The sequence below is a fragment of the Lissotriton vulgaris genome, chromosome 1_1 (assembly GCF_964263255.1).
Source record: "Lissotriton vulgaris chromosome 1_1, aLisVul1.2, whole genome shotgun sequence".
In the NCBI taxonomy this organism is placed as follows: domain Eukaryota; kingdom Metazoa; phylum Chordata; class Amphibia; order Caudata; family Salamandridae; genus Lissotriton; species Lissotriton vulgaris.
Window position 1 is genome coordinate 874104667 of NC_141685.1, and position 18894 is coordinate 874123560.

At 47.3% G+C, this 18894-nt stretch overlaps 1 protein-coding gene across 1 annotated transcript in view; it reads right to left on the bottom strand.

The window, feature by feature from the left end:
- L3MBTL2 (L3MBTL histone methyl-lysine binding protein 2) overlaps nt 1-18894 on the bottom strand; it is a 329605-nt gene that overhangs the window by 114517 nt on the left and 196194 nt on the right. Inside the window, exons 14-15 of the mRNA XM_086958249.1 lie at nt 2224-2458; nt 1558-1623 (exon numbers count right to left, since the gene is read on the bottom strand). Coding sequence (XP_086814375.1) covers nt 1558-1623; nt 2224-2458 — 301 coding nt within the window. The remainder of the gene's footprint in view (nt 1-1557; nt 1624-2223; nt 2459-18894) is intronic.

Genomic DNA, 18894 nt, shown 5'->3' on the forward strand with positions numbered 1-18894 from the left:
GTTTCGGTTTCGAAACCCTAGGCGCAGCAAGTATGTCCGTGGCCGGGCCGACAGGCGGGGCCGTGGCTTGCGCTACAGGGTCTTGGGTAAGGCCGACAGGCGATCCCGCGACCCCCTCGTGATGTTCTTCAACTTCGGGGCATAGCTCGTCCTCTGAGCTATCTTCCTCGGCCCCATAAACCATGGCGTCGTCCCCTACCTCGTCGACGTATTCAAGGCCCTGACCCACGACTCCGTCGTCGTCACATTCCGGATCGGCCTCGACCTCCGTCTCAGGCGGGGAGATTTGAAGATGATGGCTCTGGTCCTCTTCTTCTTGGTCGCCGAAGATGTTATCTGGATCCGGGGCCGCTTGCTTGGCCACAAGGCGCACCGCGCGCCGAATTGTGAGAGTCTTCTTCGACCTGAACTTCGCACAGGCCCGGCAACTGCCTTCGTCATGGTCTGGCGAAAGGCACTTATTACATACCGGGTGTACGTCTATATGTGGGTATTTGGACCCACAGAGCGGACAGAGTTTAAACGGACTCCGCTCCATGTTGGGAACTTAGTGTCGAGTCGCGATGAGAAGGCCTCGATGTCCGAAGAGTTGTAAGAAACTCCGGTGATTCCGGCTCCGGGAGACGGAAGAAACTCGAGACCGTACGCAAACAATACCGACGTGAAGAACCCAAAGCCTTTTGGCCGTGAAAAATGATGTTTATTCGGTTCCGACGGAGAGACGTCGAGACCGCATCCGAACCCAATGGCGGAAAAAAACAATCTGGGGATGGAGCCGATGCCCATGCGCACTGTAGTCCAGGGGAGGAGCCACCCATCTCAGGATACTTCGAAGACTCTTCCAGGACAACAATGTGCGATCATCCGGACCCAACACTAGGTGGCGATCTAATGCAAAGATATGAATTTAGCAGCCCACATGCCTCGAACCAAAGCAAGACTCAAACACCAAGGAGGGCTGGGTAACAAGTTGGAGAGGTGGTAAACACCATGGAGCAACCATTCAAGGAGGGGTCTATTGGAAAGGACTGTAAAGAGGCAGAACTCTCAAGTTCTCCATATCCATGACTGACTAATTAAGTACAGATTTCTTCTTTGGATTCAGGTTCGGTCAGTGATTTTCAATTGGGATATGCTGGAATAAAAGTGCTTGATTTAAAAGAAAGAAACCTGGGCTGGATGAGCTACTCCTACATGGACCTGGAAAATTTGAGAACTGTATAGTAATCAACGAATACCAGGGAGGTCTAAATATGAAATGATAAAGCTCAGGTGATGGAAGCAAAAAAAAAAGGGACCAGCAAAAGCAGCTAGAGAGCAGGTAGATAAAGAGGAGGAGAAAGACGTACAACAGGAGGAGGGCTTAAAGGGGTAAAGGAAAGAAACAGGGTTAAGACTTGGACTGAGGAGTCAGAGAAAAATATGCATAGTATGCAAGAACAAAGACAAAGGATGAAATTGAAGGAGTGACAAGGAGGAGGACAGGAAGAGAGTTGAGAGAACGATACAAGGGCAGTGCACACATAATGGAAGTTTGCATTCAAGGAGATCACTCACTCCTTTTCCCGAACGGCTTCTTCTTCCTCTTCTCTGGCGCCTTCATTCTCTCAGGTGACACAGGTTCTTGTGGCGATTAAATAAGGAGAGGAGAATCAAGTGAGTGACAGTGTGAAAAATAATGGGCAATTAGGCAGCAGAAGTTAGAAGCATAGAACCACTATGTTGCACACAACATCTGTGGTTGACCCCTGGATTCAGATAGCTGAATTGGAATAGATAATGTGCCGACTGGATGAGCCTTAGAGCCTGAGTTTTGCAAATTAGCAGACCATTTGGGCTTTACTCACGGACAATTGGAGATTTGCAGAGACAGGGATAGGAAAGAAATTAGCCTACAGGAAGTGGCCATACTCGATGGACATGGGTGCCTCCTCTACTATTCATAATCATCTAGGATTATTATTAGTATGTTTTAGGTTCTTTTACAAACCTCTAAAGATAGACTAACCTTCTTCTCTACCCATACTTATGTTATTTTCATTGGTACAACACCAACTTCGTCAATGCTATTTTTCCCCAATTAGCTTGGTCAGAGTCTCCATTTGGAAATTGTGGTCAGAATTGATATGGTTTGTTTTACACATTTAGATAGTTCTGAGGGAAAGGGTTCAAAGTTCTGGCAATCTGTTTCACCTACCTCCACTAAGTTATCACCACACTCACCAGGTACTACAGGCGGCTGCAGCTGGTATCCTGTCAGCTCGCACCAACCCACAGGGTAGATGTCGGGTGACTCACAGTCCACCCATTGGTCATACTCTGAGTCCCAGCCATCAAAATGGATGCGGAGGAGCCTTTGTACCACGCGGCGCACCGTGCCCACGCAGATCAGCCGTGGCTCCATTAAGTCCACAGCCTCTAGCTTCATGCCCATCTTAAAGCCATGGTTGGGGCAGTCCTGGCATGGAAGGAACCGAAAAAATATTCAGTCTGTCAAATGTCTCCTCAACTTCACACATTAAACAAGACTCATTCAATGACTCCCCTTTTACATTCACAGAACTAACAAGAAGCTACATATAAGGTAATTACTTTCCCTTAATATTAGTCGGTCTCCTAGCATAGGTATGTGTGGAAGGAAAATGTTATACACCTGTAACCATCAGTTTGAGATTGTAGTGCTTGAGACTCACATGCTATACATTTACCGGCAATCCGTCACATGACTCGTGATCATGTCCTTGAAACCAACACATTTTTCATTAAATGAGATGCAAGTCTGTTTACTTATGTTAGTAGCAATCTGAATTTAATGAATAAAAATGTCCTGTGCTGCAATCCTGCAAACAGGGGGGCTAGAAAGGTCACATAATGAGCTTACAAAGCTAGAATTTGTGATCTGCTAGACGCCTGCAGCTGCGTTTAACTGCTATACTTTTTAAAGATCCTGCCAGATGATTCATCACCAGAGAAAGCCCTTGGCGGTCCAGCCACTCCCAGAGATGCAAGGACTTCTGCCACAGGGTCTAGGATCCCACCTCGCCCTGCTTGTTGCAGTACCACATGGCAAGGATGTTCTCAGTGAGAACTTGCACTAGCCTTCCTTTGACGGTGTGCAGGAAGGCCTTCAAAGCCAAGCGAATCACCCTCAACACCAACACATTGGTGAGAAGTTTAGTTTCTGCCAGAAACATCTTGTCACCTCACCCAAATTGTGTCCCAAACTCATCAGTGATCCATCCGTGAACACAGTCAACTCTGGGTTGGGTAAGAAGGACCTTCCACTGACCCATTCACAATCCAGTAGCCAGCACTGCAGAACTTTTGAAGTCTGCTTCTAAATTTGCATCTCTAGTTTGCATTCTACTAGAGGCATGCATCTCTAGTAGAATGCAGAAGACAAACAAACTTAGCAGCCTCATAGTCATCCTCACTGAGATGCAGAACAGAGGCTGAAATATCCAGATCATAGCCTGAATGTCCTGGGGTCTCTGTTTCAGGAAAACTGGGACTGAAAATAGGTGCTGGCACAAAAATCAAAACACCCCCTTTAGAAAAACAGATCGCTTAAAAAGTAGCTTAAAAAGTGTGGCATATTTGTAAATTGCAGCAGTTTTGAGCTTGTAAAGACAAGCTGTATGAGTGTTTTGAAAGTATCTGGAGTAACACCAAATCTTTTGACTGGGTGTGAGTGTTTGATTGATTCAGATGCTCCGTCCATCACCACCCCCTTTTGTAACAGCAAGTTTCAACTTCATCCCCAATCAGTCTAGATAGGGATAGACCTGAATACCAAGATGTCACAGAGGTGCCGCTACCACCAACTTGTATATGGGAATGGGCAATAAGCCCCTGCTAGCTTGGGTACGAACTGTAATAAAATCAGTGCAACCAAGGGGATAATTTAGAAAAACACATTAAATCATTGTAAGAAGTCAACATATGAATGGTGTAACCATGCAATCAATTAACAATAAATGTAGACTTAATCAATTGTTAAATTGAATCTTTGAAAGGAGGCGTACACGGATTTGCATGTTAAATTGAATATTGTCCACCCAAAAAAAAGACATGAGTTGAATTTTTTGCTACAAAAGAAGAGATACATTTCAGCACATAGCGGATGTAAAAAATCTTCTGTCAAATACTGTATGGCACATATAAAAATCCCTTTTTTTATACAAAAATGTCCAAAACAAAATGAAAGCTTAGAAATGGTCTAGTCCATTGGCAAACAAAAATATCAGACCATATGACAGTCCAGAACAATTAGTTTGGACAAAAACAAAAAAATCCCCTTTCTACCTTCAAGTGAATCAATCTCATACAACATGTACCTTGGTGTTGGCATGGCATAACATAATGCTGAAAAACATTTGCCACAGAGCCACCCATCCATATTCCGGTCCAGCGTCTTTAGGTAATGGAGGAAAAAGGTGGTTTCAATCAATCAATCAATCAATCAATCAGAGTACTTGTAAAGCGCGCTACTTACCCGTGAGGGTCTCAAGGCGCTGAGGGGAGGGGGTGCCGCTACTGCTCGAAGAGCCAGGTCTTGAGGGGTCTTCTGAAGGCAGGAGGTCTTGTGTCTGCCGTAGGTGGGTAGGGAGGAAGTTCCAGGTCTTGGCGGCGAGGTAGGAGAAGGATCTGCTGCCGGAGGTTGTTCATTGGATGCGGGGAACAGCGGCGAGGGCGAGGCTGGCGGAGCGGAGCTGGCATGTGGGGGTGTGAAAGCTGAGTCTGCTGTTCAGGTAGGCTGGTCCGGCGTTGTGGAGTGCTTTGTGTGCGTGGGTGAGGAGCTTGAAGGTGATCCTCTTGTCGACGGGGAGCCAGTGTAGGTCTCTCAGGTGGGGGGTGATGTAGCTGCGGCGGGAAATGTTGACGATCAGTCGGGCAGAGGCGTTTTGGATACGTTGTTGTCGTCGTAGGTGTTTGGCTGGGATTCCTGCGTAGAGTGTGTTGCCATAGTGCAGTCTGCTGCTGACGAGGGCCTGTGTCACTGTTCTTCTTGTTTCGGTCAGGATCCACTTGTAGATCCTGCGGAGCATGCGGAGGGTGTTGTAGCAGGAGGAGGAGACAGCGTTGACCTGTTTAGACATGGAGAGGGAGGGTCGAGGATGAATCCTAGGTTGCGTGCATGGTCGGTGTGTGTCGGTGCTGTTCCCAGTGTGGTCGGCCACCAGGAGTCATCCGAGGCTGAGGGGGTGGGTCTGAGGATGAGTACCTCTGTCTTGTCCAAGTTCAGCTTCAGACAGCTGTTCCTCATCCAATCGGCGACGGTCTCCATTCCCTCGTGGAGGTCGGTTTTGGCGGAGTGCGGGTCCTTGGTGAGGGAGAGGATGAGCTGGGTGTCGTCAGCGTAGGAGATGATATTGAGGTCGTGTTGGCGGGCCACTTGTGCGAGGGGGGTCATGTAGATGTTGAACAGCGTCGTGCTGAGGGATGAGCCCTGGGGACGCGGCAGATAATGTCGGTGGCCTCGGATCGGAAGGGTGGGAGGCGGACGCTCTGGGTTCTGCCGGAGAGGAAGGACGTCGTCCAGTCAAGGGCCTTCTCTTGGATTCCGGCTTCTAGGAGGCGTGTCTTTAGAGTGTGATGGCAGACCGTGACGTAGGCGGCTGACAGGTCCAGGAGGATGAGGGCTGATATTTTGCAGTTGTCTAGTTGGCGCCTGATGTCGTCTGTGGCGGCGATGAGGGCTGTCTCGGTTTTGTGGTTTCTTCTGAACCCGGACTGGGACGGGTCCAAGATGTTGTGGTCTTCCAGGTGGTGGGCCAGTTGCATGTTGACGATTTTCTCGATGACCTTCGCCGGGACCGGGAGCAGGGAGATGGGCAGGAAGTTCTTGAGGTCCTTGGGGTCTGCCTTGGGCTTCCTGAAGAGGGCGTTGATTTCGGCATGTTTCCAGCTTTCCGGGAATGTCGTTGTTTTGAAGGAGATGTTGATGACCTTCCGTAGTTGGGGTGCGATGGCAGCGTCTGCTTTGTTGAATACGTGGTGTGGGCACGGTTTTAGGCTCACTGTGATGGCTCTCTTTGCAACAAGGAAGGTAGAGTTTTCCATAATTAGGTTATTGAATCCATGGATGAACTTGATAACACTTGCTTGGATGTCTATTTTAGAGTGAACTCCAAAGGATAATTTTGTCCTGTTTTTGTTGTCTGAGATTTTGAAATGCTTTGTAGAGGAAATGTGAAGTGGGTCTTTAAACGGCTTGTGCACAGAGCATGCTACTTTCAAGTTTATTATAGCCATCAATGGTAGAAAGTGAAAGCCTTATTACAGGAGTAATGTGGGCATAGCCTTCCGAACGTCCAGTACCCTCTGAACTACATCTAAAAAGGGGGAAGTGGCTAGTTAAAGTATCAGTACATCAAAGGTGTATTTGAAGGTGGTCAGAAAGACTAGGGGACAGCACCTTCAAAACGAACAGCCAAAATAGAGATTTTTGGTCCCGGGTACCTCCAAGGAAAAGTCCAGTAACTCTTAAGGTACTGGACTGAATATGCAGGTCGACAGGGGCTTCATACACATGATATCAAAGGAACGGCTATAGCTTGAAAGACCAATGCAACAGTTCTAGGATGAGCACAACCTCCTCTAGCAAGTGGCATGAAAGCCTTTGAATTATTGGGTGCACTGCTAAATCCAGGAGGTGCATGTTTCATGAGTTAATATCCCATGGAGTTGGCTGCTCTCTCTTGGGCCAGTTCAGGTTGGTCCACGTGGATGCGGAATGCCTTCAGACATGGAGGCCATTTCACAAAGGGAAAGATATGACAAACAGGAAGGAGATAGGGGTAGGCTTTGTTGTGGCAGGGGCGCACCTACTATATCAAAGGAACATGACTTGTTACCAACCCCCACCAACGGAGACAACTGATTTGAGATGGAATACAGAAGTAGTAACAGTAAAAACCAAGCATAAAAGGTGATCACAATCTTGTGCAGCACAAGTAAGTGGAGTCTGGTAAAGGACTTCAATTATGTGGCCGAAACCAATCTTTACCTTGGAGGAGTAGGCAATCCATCATCCCCACTGGGATACAGGTAAAACCACCTTTGCTCCTGACTTCAATCTTACATTGCCTCCACCATCAGTCTTTCATTGCCTGGGTAGTGCAAGGGGAAACACTAATCACTCTCTCCCAGGGTGCACTTTGGCTACCCTTCTTGATCGTCTTAAACACAAACAGCCCTCAATGGGCTCCCATGATTGTCAAGGTAACAAGGCAATTTGCACAGGGCCATGTGGAAAAGGCAGGGCAGCACAGCTTCACTAAGCCATGCAAAGGACTTTTTTCCCCAACATAGTTTAGAGGTTTGGTGTGTCAAGCCCTCTGGATATAGAAGGAAGCGATAATTTTTTTATCTCCTACATTTTCCAATAAGGAAAAGCAAGGTTGGTTACTATATAAAACTTTAAATGCTACATCTTCACCGTGGGCAAGAAACGTTTCCTTCTCCTGTCGGCCTTTTCCGATGCGATAAGCTTGACAAAGCCCCACTATTCCTCCCCCAGCAGAAGTGTAGATTAGATTTCAAACAGAAAAAACAGCAACATTCGATAGGAAGACTGCAAGTGTTTCCACTAAAGATCCACTAAGCATCCTTGCATTTAAAGTGATCAGTGATGCATGGAATTTGGCCATACCTACGTCACATGTAAATGCTCTGATCAAGTCTTCAGTTGGAGTGAAAACGGTCACCTGTGTGGAGGTGTCCAGAGCACAATTGAGTAGTACAAGAAGCAGTTGGCCGTTCTGCCTGTGGTAGTTTCACAGGAACTGATAGACCGTCATTTTCACCCTACATGCCCAATCAAGAAAACGCTCAGATTTTTTTATGCTTTGAGTGAGTCTGTGCCAAGAGTTAGCTTGTATAAATGGAAAACTTACCTTTGGTATTGCCTTATCTGGCTGAGACTCTCTCTAGCCACAGATTCATTACAGTAGACTTATCCCCAAGTGTCAGACTGGATCCGACAATTTTTCGTGCGCTGTACCCTTGAGCGCTGGTAGGTGACATGATGTGCGTGGTGCCTCTATAGACGCCACCCCAGCGCACCGACGTCTGTTTCTTTTCGTGACTTTCCATAGAATAGATTCCCAATCAATACGTCCCCAGAGGCGGGTCTCCAAAAATGTTTCACACCAAAAAGTCCTTCAGGACTGAACGAGCAAAGTGCCAGCCCTGACATACCGGATTATCCAGGCAGTAATGATTGGTGAATGTGTGCAGAGAAGCCCACATTGCTGCCTGGCTGATGTCCAGGACAGGAACTCTGCATGCTAACGCAGTGGTTGCAGCCTTACCTCTAGTAGAATGAGCACGCTAACCCTCAACAGGCTGCTTTTTGGCCAGTGCATAGCAGATTTTAATGCAGAGCACAATCCATCAGGAGAAAGCCCTCTCCGAAATACCCCTCGAACAGTTGGTTGTCCACCCAGAACTCATTCGTTGGGACAAGGTAGAATGACAATGCTTTTTGGGTCCAGTCAATGGATCCACTCCACTTCTTTAGAGGTAGGCAGGGTGATGGACTGGCATACATGAAAGTGAGTGACAACCTTCAGCAGTAAGGAAGCTCTACTGCGAAGAACCAGCTTTTCTGGGAAGATGTTTAGGTTTGGAGGTTAAGATGACAAAGCCTAGAGCTCACCGACTGCCTAGTGGCAGATGATATTGCCACTAGGAAGACGGTCTTGATGGTAAGGTAAGAGGGCAGTTGTGCAGTGGCTCAAAAGGAGCGCACTTCAGAAAGGTGCTACATTGATGTCACACTGAGGCATGATGAAGGGTGAAGGCGAAAACATGTTGAAGGCTTTTCAAAAACCTATTCACAACAGGGGATTTGAACAGGGATGGCTTGTCTGGAAACCACAGAAAGGCTGAAATGGTAGAAAGATAGCCCTTTAAGATGCACAAAGCAGAGCCCTGCTGGGTAGGAGCAAGAATAAGAATAAAAAGAAGGACCTGTGAAAGGGTAGTGGGGTTGGGGGTATTAATGTTTTTTTTTGTACACCATGCCACAAACTTTCCCCAGAGGCAGGCGTATACCTTCTTGGTGGGGGGGTCGCCTGGCTCCCAAGTTAACATTTCAGTCTTCAGGTGGAAGGTCGACAGCTATCAGCTGTCACCACTCAATCTCCACACATGAAGGGACAGCATTGCCAGGTTCTTTTGAAGAAACCTATGCTGTTGCAACAGGAAATCCTCTCAAAGGGGCAGCCTGATCAGAGGACCAATGGCCATCCTCAACAACTCAGAGAGTCCAGTCCGGAGCCACAAGGATGACTTGTGCCTGGCGGTTCCTGATCTTCGTGCAAACTCTTGACAGGAGCAGTATGGGCAGAAAGAAGTACAGGAGGCCTGAGCCCCACTCGAGACAGAAAAATTCTCCTAACAAGCGGTGCCTGGGAAACTCCAAAGAGCAAATCTGCAGACATTGCACATTCTCAGTGGTGGCAAACAGATTTAACCTATGCTCTCCCCACTGCTGAAAGAGACCTTGCACCATCTCCGGATGGAGATGCCATTCGTGACCCACTAGGTATCGTCAGCTGAGTTAATCCGCCCTAGCGTTCAGAGAGCCCGCCAGGTGTTGAACGACCAAAGATATGCCTTGAGGATCAAACCATGCCTATGACGAGGACCCTGTACTGTTTGTTGCAGTTCCACATGGCGGTGGTGTTGCCCGTGAACACCTGAACTAGCCTACCTTGATGGAGAGTAGAAAGGCTAGCACGATCATTCGGTGCTCCAGTAGGTTTATGTAGAGTCTGGATTCTGCTGCAGACCAAAGGCCCCTGATCTCTTCCTCTCCGAGATTCTCCCCCCCCCCCCAAACCCCCCCCCCCATCTGACGCCTCTCCAGCTCCATGTTGGAGTTGGGGAGGAGAAGAGAGGATGGCCCTGCCGGGAATGTTGACATCAGGCCAGGTGTTGGGAAGGGCAAGGTCCAGATCCATCAGTGGAACCATGAAGCCCAACTGGTGCCCCAGACGGACCTGCCGGGTGGGAACCAGTAGGGGCCACACCCGAACCAGCGGGGCCCTAAGGCACTCCAGCCGGGAGGGGGAGGTGTCACTCCTGCACCTGGAAACTTGGGGAGGCATTGAGACGGCGCAGACTCAAACGAGGGACGAAGCTCGCTCGTCTTGTCAGATGACTTTGATAAGCCAGGAGAAGTCAAAGACCTCTTCGATTTCATACTCTTCTTTTTCTTGTGGTACCCACCAGAGGATATTGCAACTAAGATCGATTGCTCCGAGACGGATCCAGAGACCTTCCTCTAGACCAGGATCGAGACCTTTGATGCACTGCACGTCAAGCAGCAAGGAGCTTGAGGGAGAACTCCCTCAAAGCCTTAGGGTGCACGGCCAACAATTAAAGCAAGTCCTGCCGTTGTGGTCATACTTAAGACCCCAGAGGTAGACGAGGTGTGGGACAGTCACTGACATTTGCCAGCGACATGCGCCGTATGGCTTGAAGCCAGTTTTGCTCATGGACATCCCGGACACACCAGGAGATAAATCTCAAAAACGTAAAAAAAAAAAAAGGTGAGTCAGAAAAATGCAGAGGATAGTCCTCGCCATATTTGCGCTGACTAGTGTGAAAAGAAAAGAAATGACATCAGCGTGCTGGTGTGGCACATATAGGCACCAAGCACATCACTTCTGGCACGGACAACGCCATGAGGAGACAAACAATGCCACCCTGCGTGCAGGGGTACTGCTCATTAATCATTTCCAGATCCAGTCCGACACCTGGGGATAATTCGAAGGTAAGTAATCTGCAAATTTACGTCTCTATCAGATAAATTCCATTACTAAGCTCATGGAACTAGCCTTCCACACCTGTCTACACAACCTCATTCTTGAAAAACAAACTGGAGTTTAGAACTGAGAGACCTGCGAATGAAAACAATTGAGCAGTACTGCCCTGGAGGATCTTTTACTAAATTATTTCTCCAATGCAATAATAAGCATGAGGAGGCTTCTTGAGTCAAACATATCACAAAGAGGATAGATGTCAGGTAACAAGGAGTATGTTGGACATTTTGAGGGAAATGAGCACAAAAAGAAAAATATGTTTTTAAAAAATCATGGAAACTAAAGCAGATGCCCAGGGCAAGAAAGAGAGAAATCAGTGTTCTTTAAAAAACTGTTTGTTTAAAAAAAAAACACCTGAGCTGGACGTGGCCCAGAGCTTGAGAGAGGAATGAGTCATGGTGCAGAAGAAAACAAGTTACTTACCTGTAACTATGGTTATCCAGTATTGGTATCTTTCATAGATTCACATGCCTGAATCATTCCCCGTCGTCGAGGCGGGAGTCCCACGGTAAAAATATATACAATAGCAGTGCCTATAAATTTCTTGTAGTAGGCTGGAAAAGCCTAAAGACCTAGCTAGGCCCAAAACTTAGCAGCCTATCTACCTCATTATGTAAAAAGACCTGAAATGGTAGCCTCAGCCAATCAGCTGTCCTCACCCTCAAGAACCTTCCTAGCTCAGGCAGTTCTCCTCAGATTTTCCCAGCACAAGTGAGAATAAGTATCCATAAAACAGAACTGCCCTGCCGGGGAGGAGGGTGGGTGCATGTGAATCTATGAAAGATACCAATACTGGATAACCGTAGTTACAGGTAAGCAACTTGTTTTCTTATCCAGTATTGGGGTATCTTTCATAGATTCACATGCCTGAATCAGAGTAGCAAGCAGTGACATCATGTCTGTCATTAGAGGAAGGTGGGAGACCAAATAAATCTTATACACCCCCACACAACCTGGAAGGTTATAGAGCACAAACTTGTTTACATAACATATGCATCAAAAACCTTCATAAAGTACATTACAGATTAGGACAGCGTTTGAAAAGATTAAAACATCATAATGAAATACATATGCTTAAAACAGTCAAATGAAGAATAAAAGACTATAAAGAGTCTAACCTTAGTGAAGAAGATGCTGCAGCACCGCTTCCCCAACTGCTGGATCATCATGAGTTGCCGACTGCAGACAGTAATGCTTCGTAAAAGTGTGCACACTTTTCCACGTAGCAGCTCGGCAAATGTTCTCCAGCGTCACTCCAGCGAAAAGGGCCATCGACGCTGACATTGTTCTGGTGGAATGCGCTTTAACCTTTCTTGTTAAAGGTTTGTTAGCTTTGTCATGACAGAAGAGAATCGTAGATGACAACCATCTAGCTATAGTTGCCTTTGTTACAGCCTGACCCGAGGTGGCTTGACCATAAGCAACAAAAAGCTGATTAGATTTGCGTATGTCCTTTGTTTTTTTGAAGATAAAACTTAAGTCACCGTTTCACATCTAGGGAATGTAAAACCTTCTCTGCCGGAGTTTTAGGATCTGGGAAAAAAGTCTTGAGCTTGACAGGTTGATTTATGTGGAATTGGGTCGGCACCTTTGGAATGAATCTTGGGTTGGTTCTAAGCGTCACAAAGTCTCTAGAGAATTGTAAGAAAGGCTGTGCAATCGTGAAGGCCTGTATCTCACTGACTCTGCGGGCTGAAGTGAGAGCCAGTAAGATAGCCACTTTCCAAGTTAGAAACTTTAGCTTGTGAATAGGTTCAAAAGGCCTTTTTAGAAGTTGGGACAGAACAATATTAAGATCCCACTCAGGAGGAGGAGGCCGAACTGGAGGAAAAGCTCGGAATTACCCTTTAAGGAATTGTTTGATCAAAGATGATGAACATAATGATGGTTTGTTGGAACTCTTTCTGAATCTGGATATTGCCGCCAGATGTACCTTAATGGACGAGAAAAACAGTCCTGCCCTAGCTAAGGACAGTAGATAAGGAAGGATGTCTTCAGGTGGAGCTTGAATTGGATGAACATTATTTTCTCCACACCAGGAACAGAATCGCTTCCACTTAAAACGATATGTCTTGATGGTACTTTGCGCACAGGCCTGTGATAAAATCGCCCTGCAGTCTGAGGAGATGTTAAGATCCTTGAACTCTAAGAAGTCAGGAGCCAGGCGTGCAAGTACAGTGATTGAGGATCCGGGTGTCGGATCTGGCCCCCCTCTCTTAACATTGACACTGTCGGCTTGAGACAAAGTGGAGGCTGCTGAGAGAGTAGAAGGAGTTCCTGAAACCAATACTGTCTTGGCCAACGGGGAGCAATAAGGATGACTGTGCAATGTTCCCTCTTCATCTTTTGCAGTACTTTCGGAATGAGCGGGATCGGAGGATAAGCGTATGCAAATATTCCGGACCATCTCATCAAAAGGGCATTTGCCCTTGACCCCTGTTGAGGAAACCTGCTGGCATAAAATAGGCATTTGCTGTTCTGCTGCGTGGCAAACAGATCAAGTGTTGGTGTTCCCCATGTTCGAAAGATCCTCTCCACTTGATGTTGCTCGAGTTCCCATTTGTGACAGCCCGTGAAAGCCCTGCTGGGGTTGTCGGCTAGAGAGTTCGGGACACCTTGCACATGTTCTGTTCTGAGGGATATGCCGTGGTGTATGACCCATTCCCACATTTCTTGAGCTTCCAGCAACAGGGTGAGAGATTTCGTTCCTCCTGGTTTGTTTATATAATACATGCTGGTAGTATTGTCTGTGCGCACCAGCACTGACTAATTCGCAATCCTTGGAAGTAAGGCTTGCAGGGACAGAAAAAAGGCTCTCAGCTCCAGGCTGTTGATGTGCTTCTGCCGGTACTGATGAGACCACCGCCCTTGAATCTGAAGGTCCTGGAGATGACCTCCCCAACCTTCCATGGAAGCGTCCGTTGTCAGGGTGAACTCTGGTATGTCGTGGAGAAATGTGAGGCCCGGTGACAAATTGTGCGCCTTCGACCACCAAAGAAGGGCTTGCTTCATCTTGGATGTTACTTTGATGCGGTCGTCGAACGATCCGTCGACTTTCCTCCACTGTCGAAGTAATTCCTCCTGCAGCGTCCTCATTCCGAGTCTCGCCATAGGGATGAGGCTGATTGCAGACAAGCACATCCCTAGAAGGGAAGCAAATGTTCGAACCGAAAGTGACCTTCTTGCAAATATTTGTTTTGCCAGCGTTAGCAGTTTGTTTTGCCGCTCTTGAGTCAAGAACGCTTTGCATTGGCATGTGTCCAACACCGCTCCCAGAAAGGTCAACTCCTGGCGAGGTTGAAGCTGAGATTTGTTCGAATTGAGGGTCAGTCCCAGATTTGAGAATAGGGAGAGGGAACTCTTGACCGCTTCCATCGTGGAGTTTCTTGATGGTCCTTTTAATAGCCAGTCATCGAGGTATGGGAAAACTTGTATTCCCTGTGACCTCAGCATGGCCGCCACCGGGGCTAAACATTTGGTAAATATTCTTGGCGCCGATTTCAGGCTGAATGGAAGCACTTTGAATTGAAAGTGGACGCCAGCCACTGCAAATCTTAGGTATTTGTGGTGTTTTGGGTGAATAGGGATGTGGAAGTAGGCGTCTTCCAGATCCAGAGATGCCATAAAGTCCCCTTTGTTGAGACAATTCAGAATGTCTGTTAGCGTTATCATGCGAAAACTGTTTCTTCAGATATTTGTTGAGCTTGCGCAGATCTAATATTGGACGCCACTCTCCTGAATTTTTCTCTACGAGGAAGAAGCGAGAATAAAATCCTTTCCCTTTCTGAGAGGCAGGAACTCGTTCTATCGCATTCTTGTGTAGCATCTTTAAGGCCTCTTTGAATAGTAGGTGAAGACGAGGGGGAGGGGGTCCCCTGGGCGGCGCGGTTGATGGTTTCTGCAAAAACGCCAGAGTGTGTCCATTCCTGACAAGATCCAGGACCCACTGATCCGAAGTTATTTTCCGCCACTGTTGGTAAAAGGCGGAAATTCTGGTGCCCACGGGAAGGGGAGGATGAATGACTGGCGTCCGGCAAAGCTCATTGGCGCTTGTTGGAATCACGCCCTTGATTGTTTGAGAGCCATTTCCCTCAGTGACAAGAGAAACTACCAGAGGTAGGCTGTCTGTAGGATGATTGATAGTACGGTTGTTTGTACTGAGACTGGTACTGTCGATTGTGCTGGTTGGAATAATTTCCTCTGGAGGAGTAACCACGGCCTTTTGCTCCTCTAAAGGACCCTCTCTTGTATTGTAGGGTACCTAGCGATTTTGCAGTGTCTGTATCCGTTTTTATTGCCAGCAAAGCATCATCTATGTGTTTTCCAAAAAGCGCATCCCCATTGTACGCCATGTCCAAGATCTTCGTTTGGACCTCAGGTCTGAAGGGGGTAGCCCTGAGCCAACCTTGACGCCTGAGGACTGCTGCTCCTGCCAATTGCCTAAAGTTGGTGTTCGAAATATCAAGGGCGCAATCAATGATTTCCGATGCCGCCCTTTTTCCCTCAATCACGATCATGCGTACCTCCTGTTGACAATCCTCAGGGATCAGATCAAGGAACTCAGACAGATCTGACCACATCGGTCTATCATATCGGGCCAAAATTGCTAACGAATTAGCTGCCTTAATGGAGGCTGCTGCATTTGCAGAGAACTTCTTCCCTATTGAATCTAGTCTCCTGCTTTCCTTGTCAGGTTGCAAAAAACACAGTTGATGGACAGAATGTAGAACAATGTCATACATTCACCCCAGTACAAGGATCTGGGCCTAAATCCATCGTTTATTTGCACTCCACACCACCCTGGGTTAGACACTGGCTATATGCAAATCAGCTCTGACCCTGTGCCTCATGGGAACAGTCCAGTCCGAACTACCAAGCCATGTTTTCCCAGACCGGAATCAAGCATCCAAGGACCGGTTTCTGGCTATCAGCCTTCATCAGCCTGGATAGCTTGACTCCAGTGGTGTGGAGAGCCTGGGACTCACGTCTGAGTATACCCAGCACACTCAGGGTGAAAATTGATTGATGCAGATGCTCCGTCCATCACCACCCCCTTTTGTACCGCTTTCCTTGTCAGGTGGCATTGAAATAGGAGCTGAAGGGTTCTTGGACCTCTGTTGTGCTGCCTGAGATATGACCGAGTCCGGTCGAGGGTGTCCTATTAAGCAAGATGGAGTATCAGGAGGCGCTCGATACTTCTTCTCAATTCTTGGAAGGACTGCCGGAAAGGAAGCGGGCGTTTTCATGATGTTGAGGCCCTCTTTCCATATGTAATCAATAATAGGGATAGCTCTGGTAATTCTGTGATACCCCTCCTTAAAGTCATGCAAAAAGCAGTCAGACTGCTCAACTGTGACAGACCATTCAAATCTATTAGCCGCACGTTGCATAATATTATGAAATCCGCCAATATCCTCAGGAGGAGAATCTGACTGGCGTGGGAATGACAATCATCCCACGGATCCGTAGGTGTATGATCTGGCAACTCGCCCTCTTCCCTGCCATCATCCTCATCATGAGAAGAGGTATCCGTGTCACCTTGGGGTGTAGGGCCAGTATCCTGCCTTGGTGACAATGAAGCTCGCTGCGAAGGAGGCCTTGGCATGTCAACTGGGACAGGCGGCACAAAAGGTGCAACTGGAGTTGGAGGAAATCTCTGGCGATAGTCTGCCAACATAGCTTGTAAGTCTTGAATTAAAGTAGATGGCAGATAACTTGTGTCCCCTGAACGAGGAGGTCTGGTATGGGGCGAATGATATGGCGTTGACAAGTCTTCATTCGCCTAATGCTCTTGGTCATCATCCTCATCTTCCTCCTGATACTTGATGTTCAATTGTGAAGGGTGACGGGCAACCCCAAAAGGTCCCTCATCCTCTTCGCCGTCATCCGAATCATCCTCCACATATGTCTCCAAACGGTGTGATGGTAAGAGTGGAGAAATGTGAGAGTAGTCTTGCCTCTGATAAGTTTTCATTTGGAAACTGGTATATTGCACCCTCGTCGGAGGTGTGCTGTGCAGCAGATGAGCTGATGCCATTGCTTTCGTAGAAGTCGATGACGACGAACCTGTTGTCATTGGAATTGTCGTTGACAGGACTGTCTATGGCATTTCCGTCAACGGAGCCGTCGATAGTGTCTTAGTCGATGAATCCTTCGTCTATGGTGTCTTCGTCGACGAGTCCTTCGTCGACGAGGTCGCCGATGGTGTATTCGTCGGCGAGTCCTTCGTCGACGAGTCCGTTGATGAGGTCTTCGTCGGCGAGTCCTTAGTCAACGAGGCCGTCGATGATGTCTTCGTCGACGAGTCCTTCGTCGATGAGGCCGCCGATTATGTCTTCGTCGACTGAACTGTCGTCGACGGGCCTGTTTTCGTCGACGGGGCCTTCGTCGACATGGCTGAAGGGATCTTCGTCGACAGAGCCGTCGTCTACGGGACAGTCGACGATGATTTCAACGGCAACTGGCCCTTCGTCGAGCAAGGCTTCACAGGCGACGACAACATTTTAGCAGACACCAGAGGAGAAGTAATAGCCGAAGTGGTGACCGTAGCAGAAGAAGTTGAAGAGGTAGAAGTCAAAGTAACAGTATGAATAGACACCAGAGAAACAGTCTTAGTCTGGGCTGTACTCACAGTGGACGGTCTTGAAGGAGACGATGCACTCTTTGAGTGTTCTGAGACTCTTTGAGAGGGTTTAAGTTTTTTCGTCATCTCAGGAGAAGAGCTCTCTTTGGATCTGGCTCTCTTGCTGGAGGTAGAGGCCTTGTCCTCATCATCTGTGGAAGATCATTTTAACCACAAAAGAACCCTTGCCTCTCTATCCCTGATAGTTTTTGAAGGGCAGGTATGGCAAATTCTACAATCCTTCACAACATATGAGGGGTGCAGACAATAGATGCAGTCAGAGTGCTGGTCGTCCACATGGACCCTCTTCTTATTGCAGGTTCCACAAGCCTTGAAAAGAGCTTTCTTTTCAGACATTTTGAAGAAAAAGAGACAAAAACTGAGTAGGCACTCAGGGCCTTACACACGAAGTGCGGTGAAAATCTGAGGAGAACTGCCTGAACTAGGAAGGTTCTAGAGGGTGAGGACAGCTGATTGGCTGAGGCTACTATTTCAGGTATTTTTACATAATGAGGTAGATAGGCTGCTAAGTTTGGGCATAGCTAGGCCTTTAGGCTTTTCCAGCCTACTACAAGAAATTTTTAGGCACTGCTATTGTATATATTTTTACCGTGGGACTCCCACCTCGACGACGGGGAATGATTCAGGCATGTGAATCTATGAAAGATACCCCAATACTGGATAACGGGAGAGTAGACCAAGCTTGGATGTGGAGCTTAGAAGCAGGCATAATCAGAGCCAGACAGCAGGCCATGAGGCAGATGCAAAGCAGGGCAGTGGGCAGGAATTGAGGCAGAGCCTGGCAGCAGGCTAAAACAGACATACAGACAGACAGACAAGCAGAGTCTGGAAATGGGGTAAGCACGTATCTCAGGCTGCAGCAGCATGGTCTTCCAGGAAAAAAAGCTGTCTGGGAACCTGCTCGTCTGGAAATGTTTAAGTGAGGACTTTCCAAACGTGAGCTGGAAATGACTGGCACACAACATTAGAGTGAAAAAAAAAAGATCTTATTAAACCCCAGGAATTTAATTTTCTTACTGCTTAATGAGCGAGACCCACTAGAAATAGTAATCAAAAGGTTTATGCATGCTACATTGATACAATCGAGAGTAATCTAGGCTGGCTATGCAGAGGCAAGTGCTTTACATCTGATATTACAAGCAGCATTGTCAGCTAACATGGAATAATGTCTTTGGGTCAGCAGCCAACAGTGTCAGCAGCCAACTGTGGGAATATCAGCCTGTGGGAAAAGGAGGAATACCGTACACAGCTACACAGACTAGTTTTTTGTAATCTTTGCAAACGCTTGATTGATACCTTTATTAATTACAATAGTTGTATTGGTTAATAATTCTCAATCATACAACTACAACACAAATATAACCACCTCATAAACGCATCTTCCAGAGTCAAAGCATGCCTTTGTCATAGAGGAAT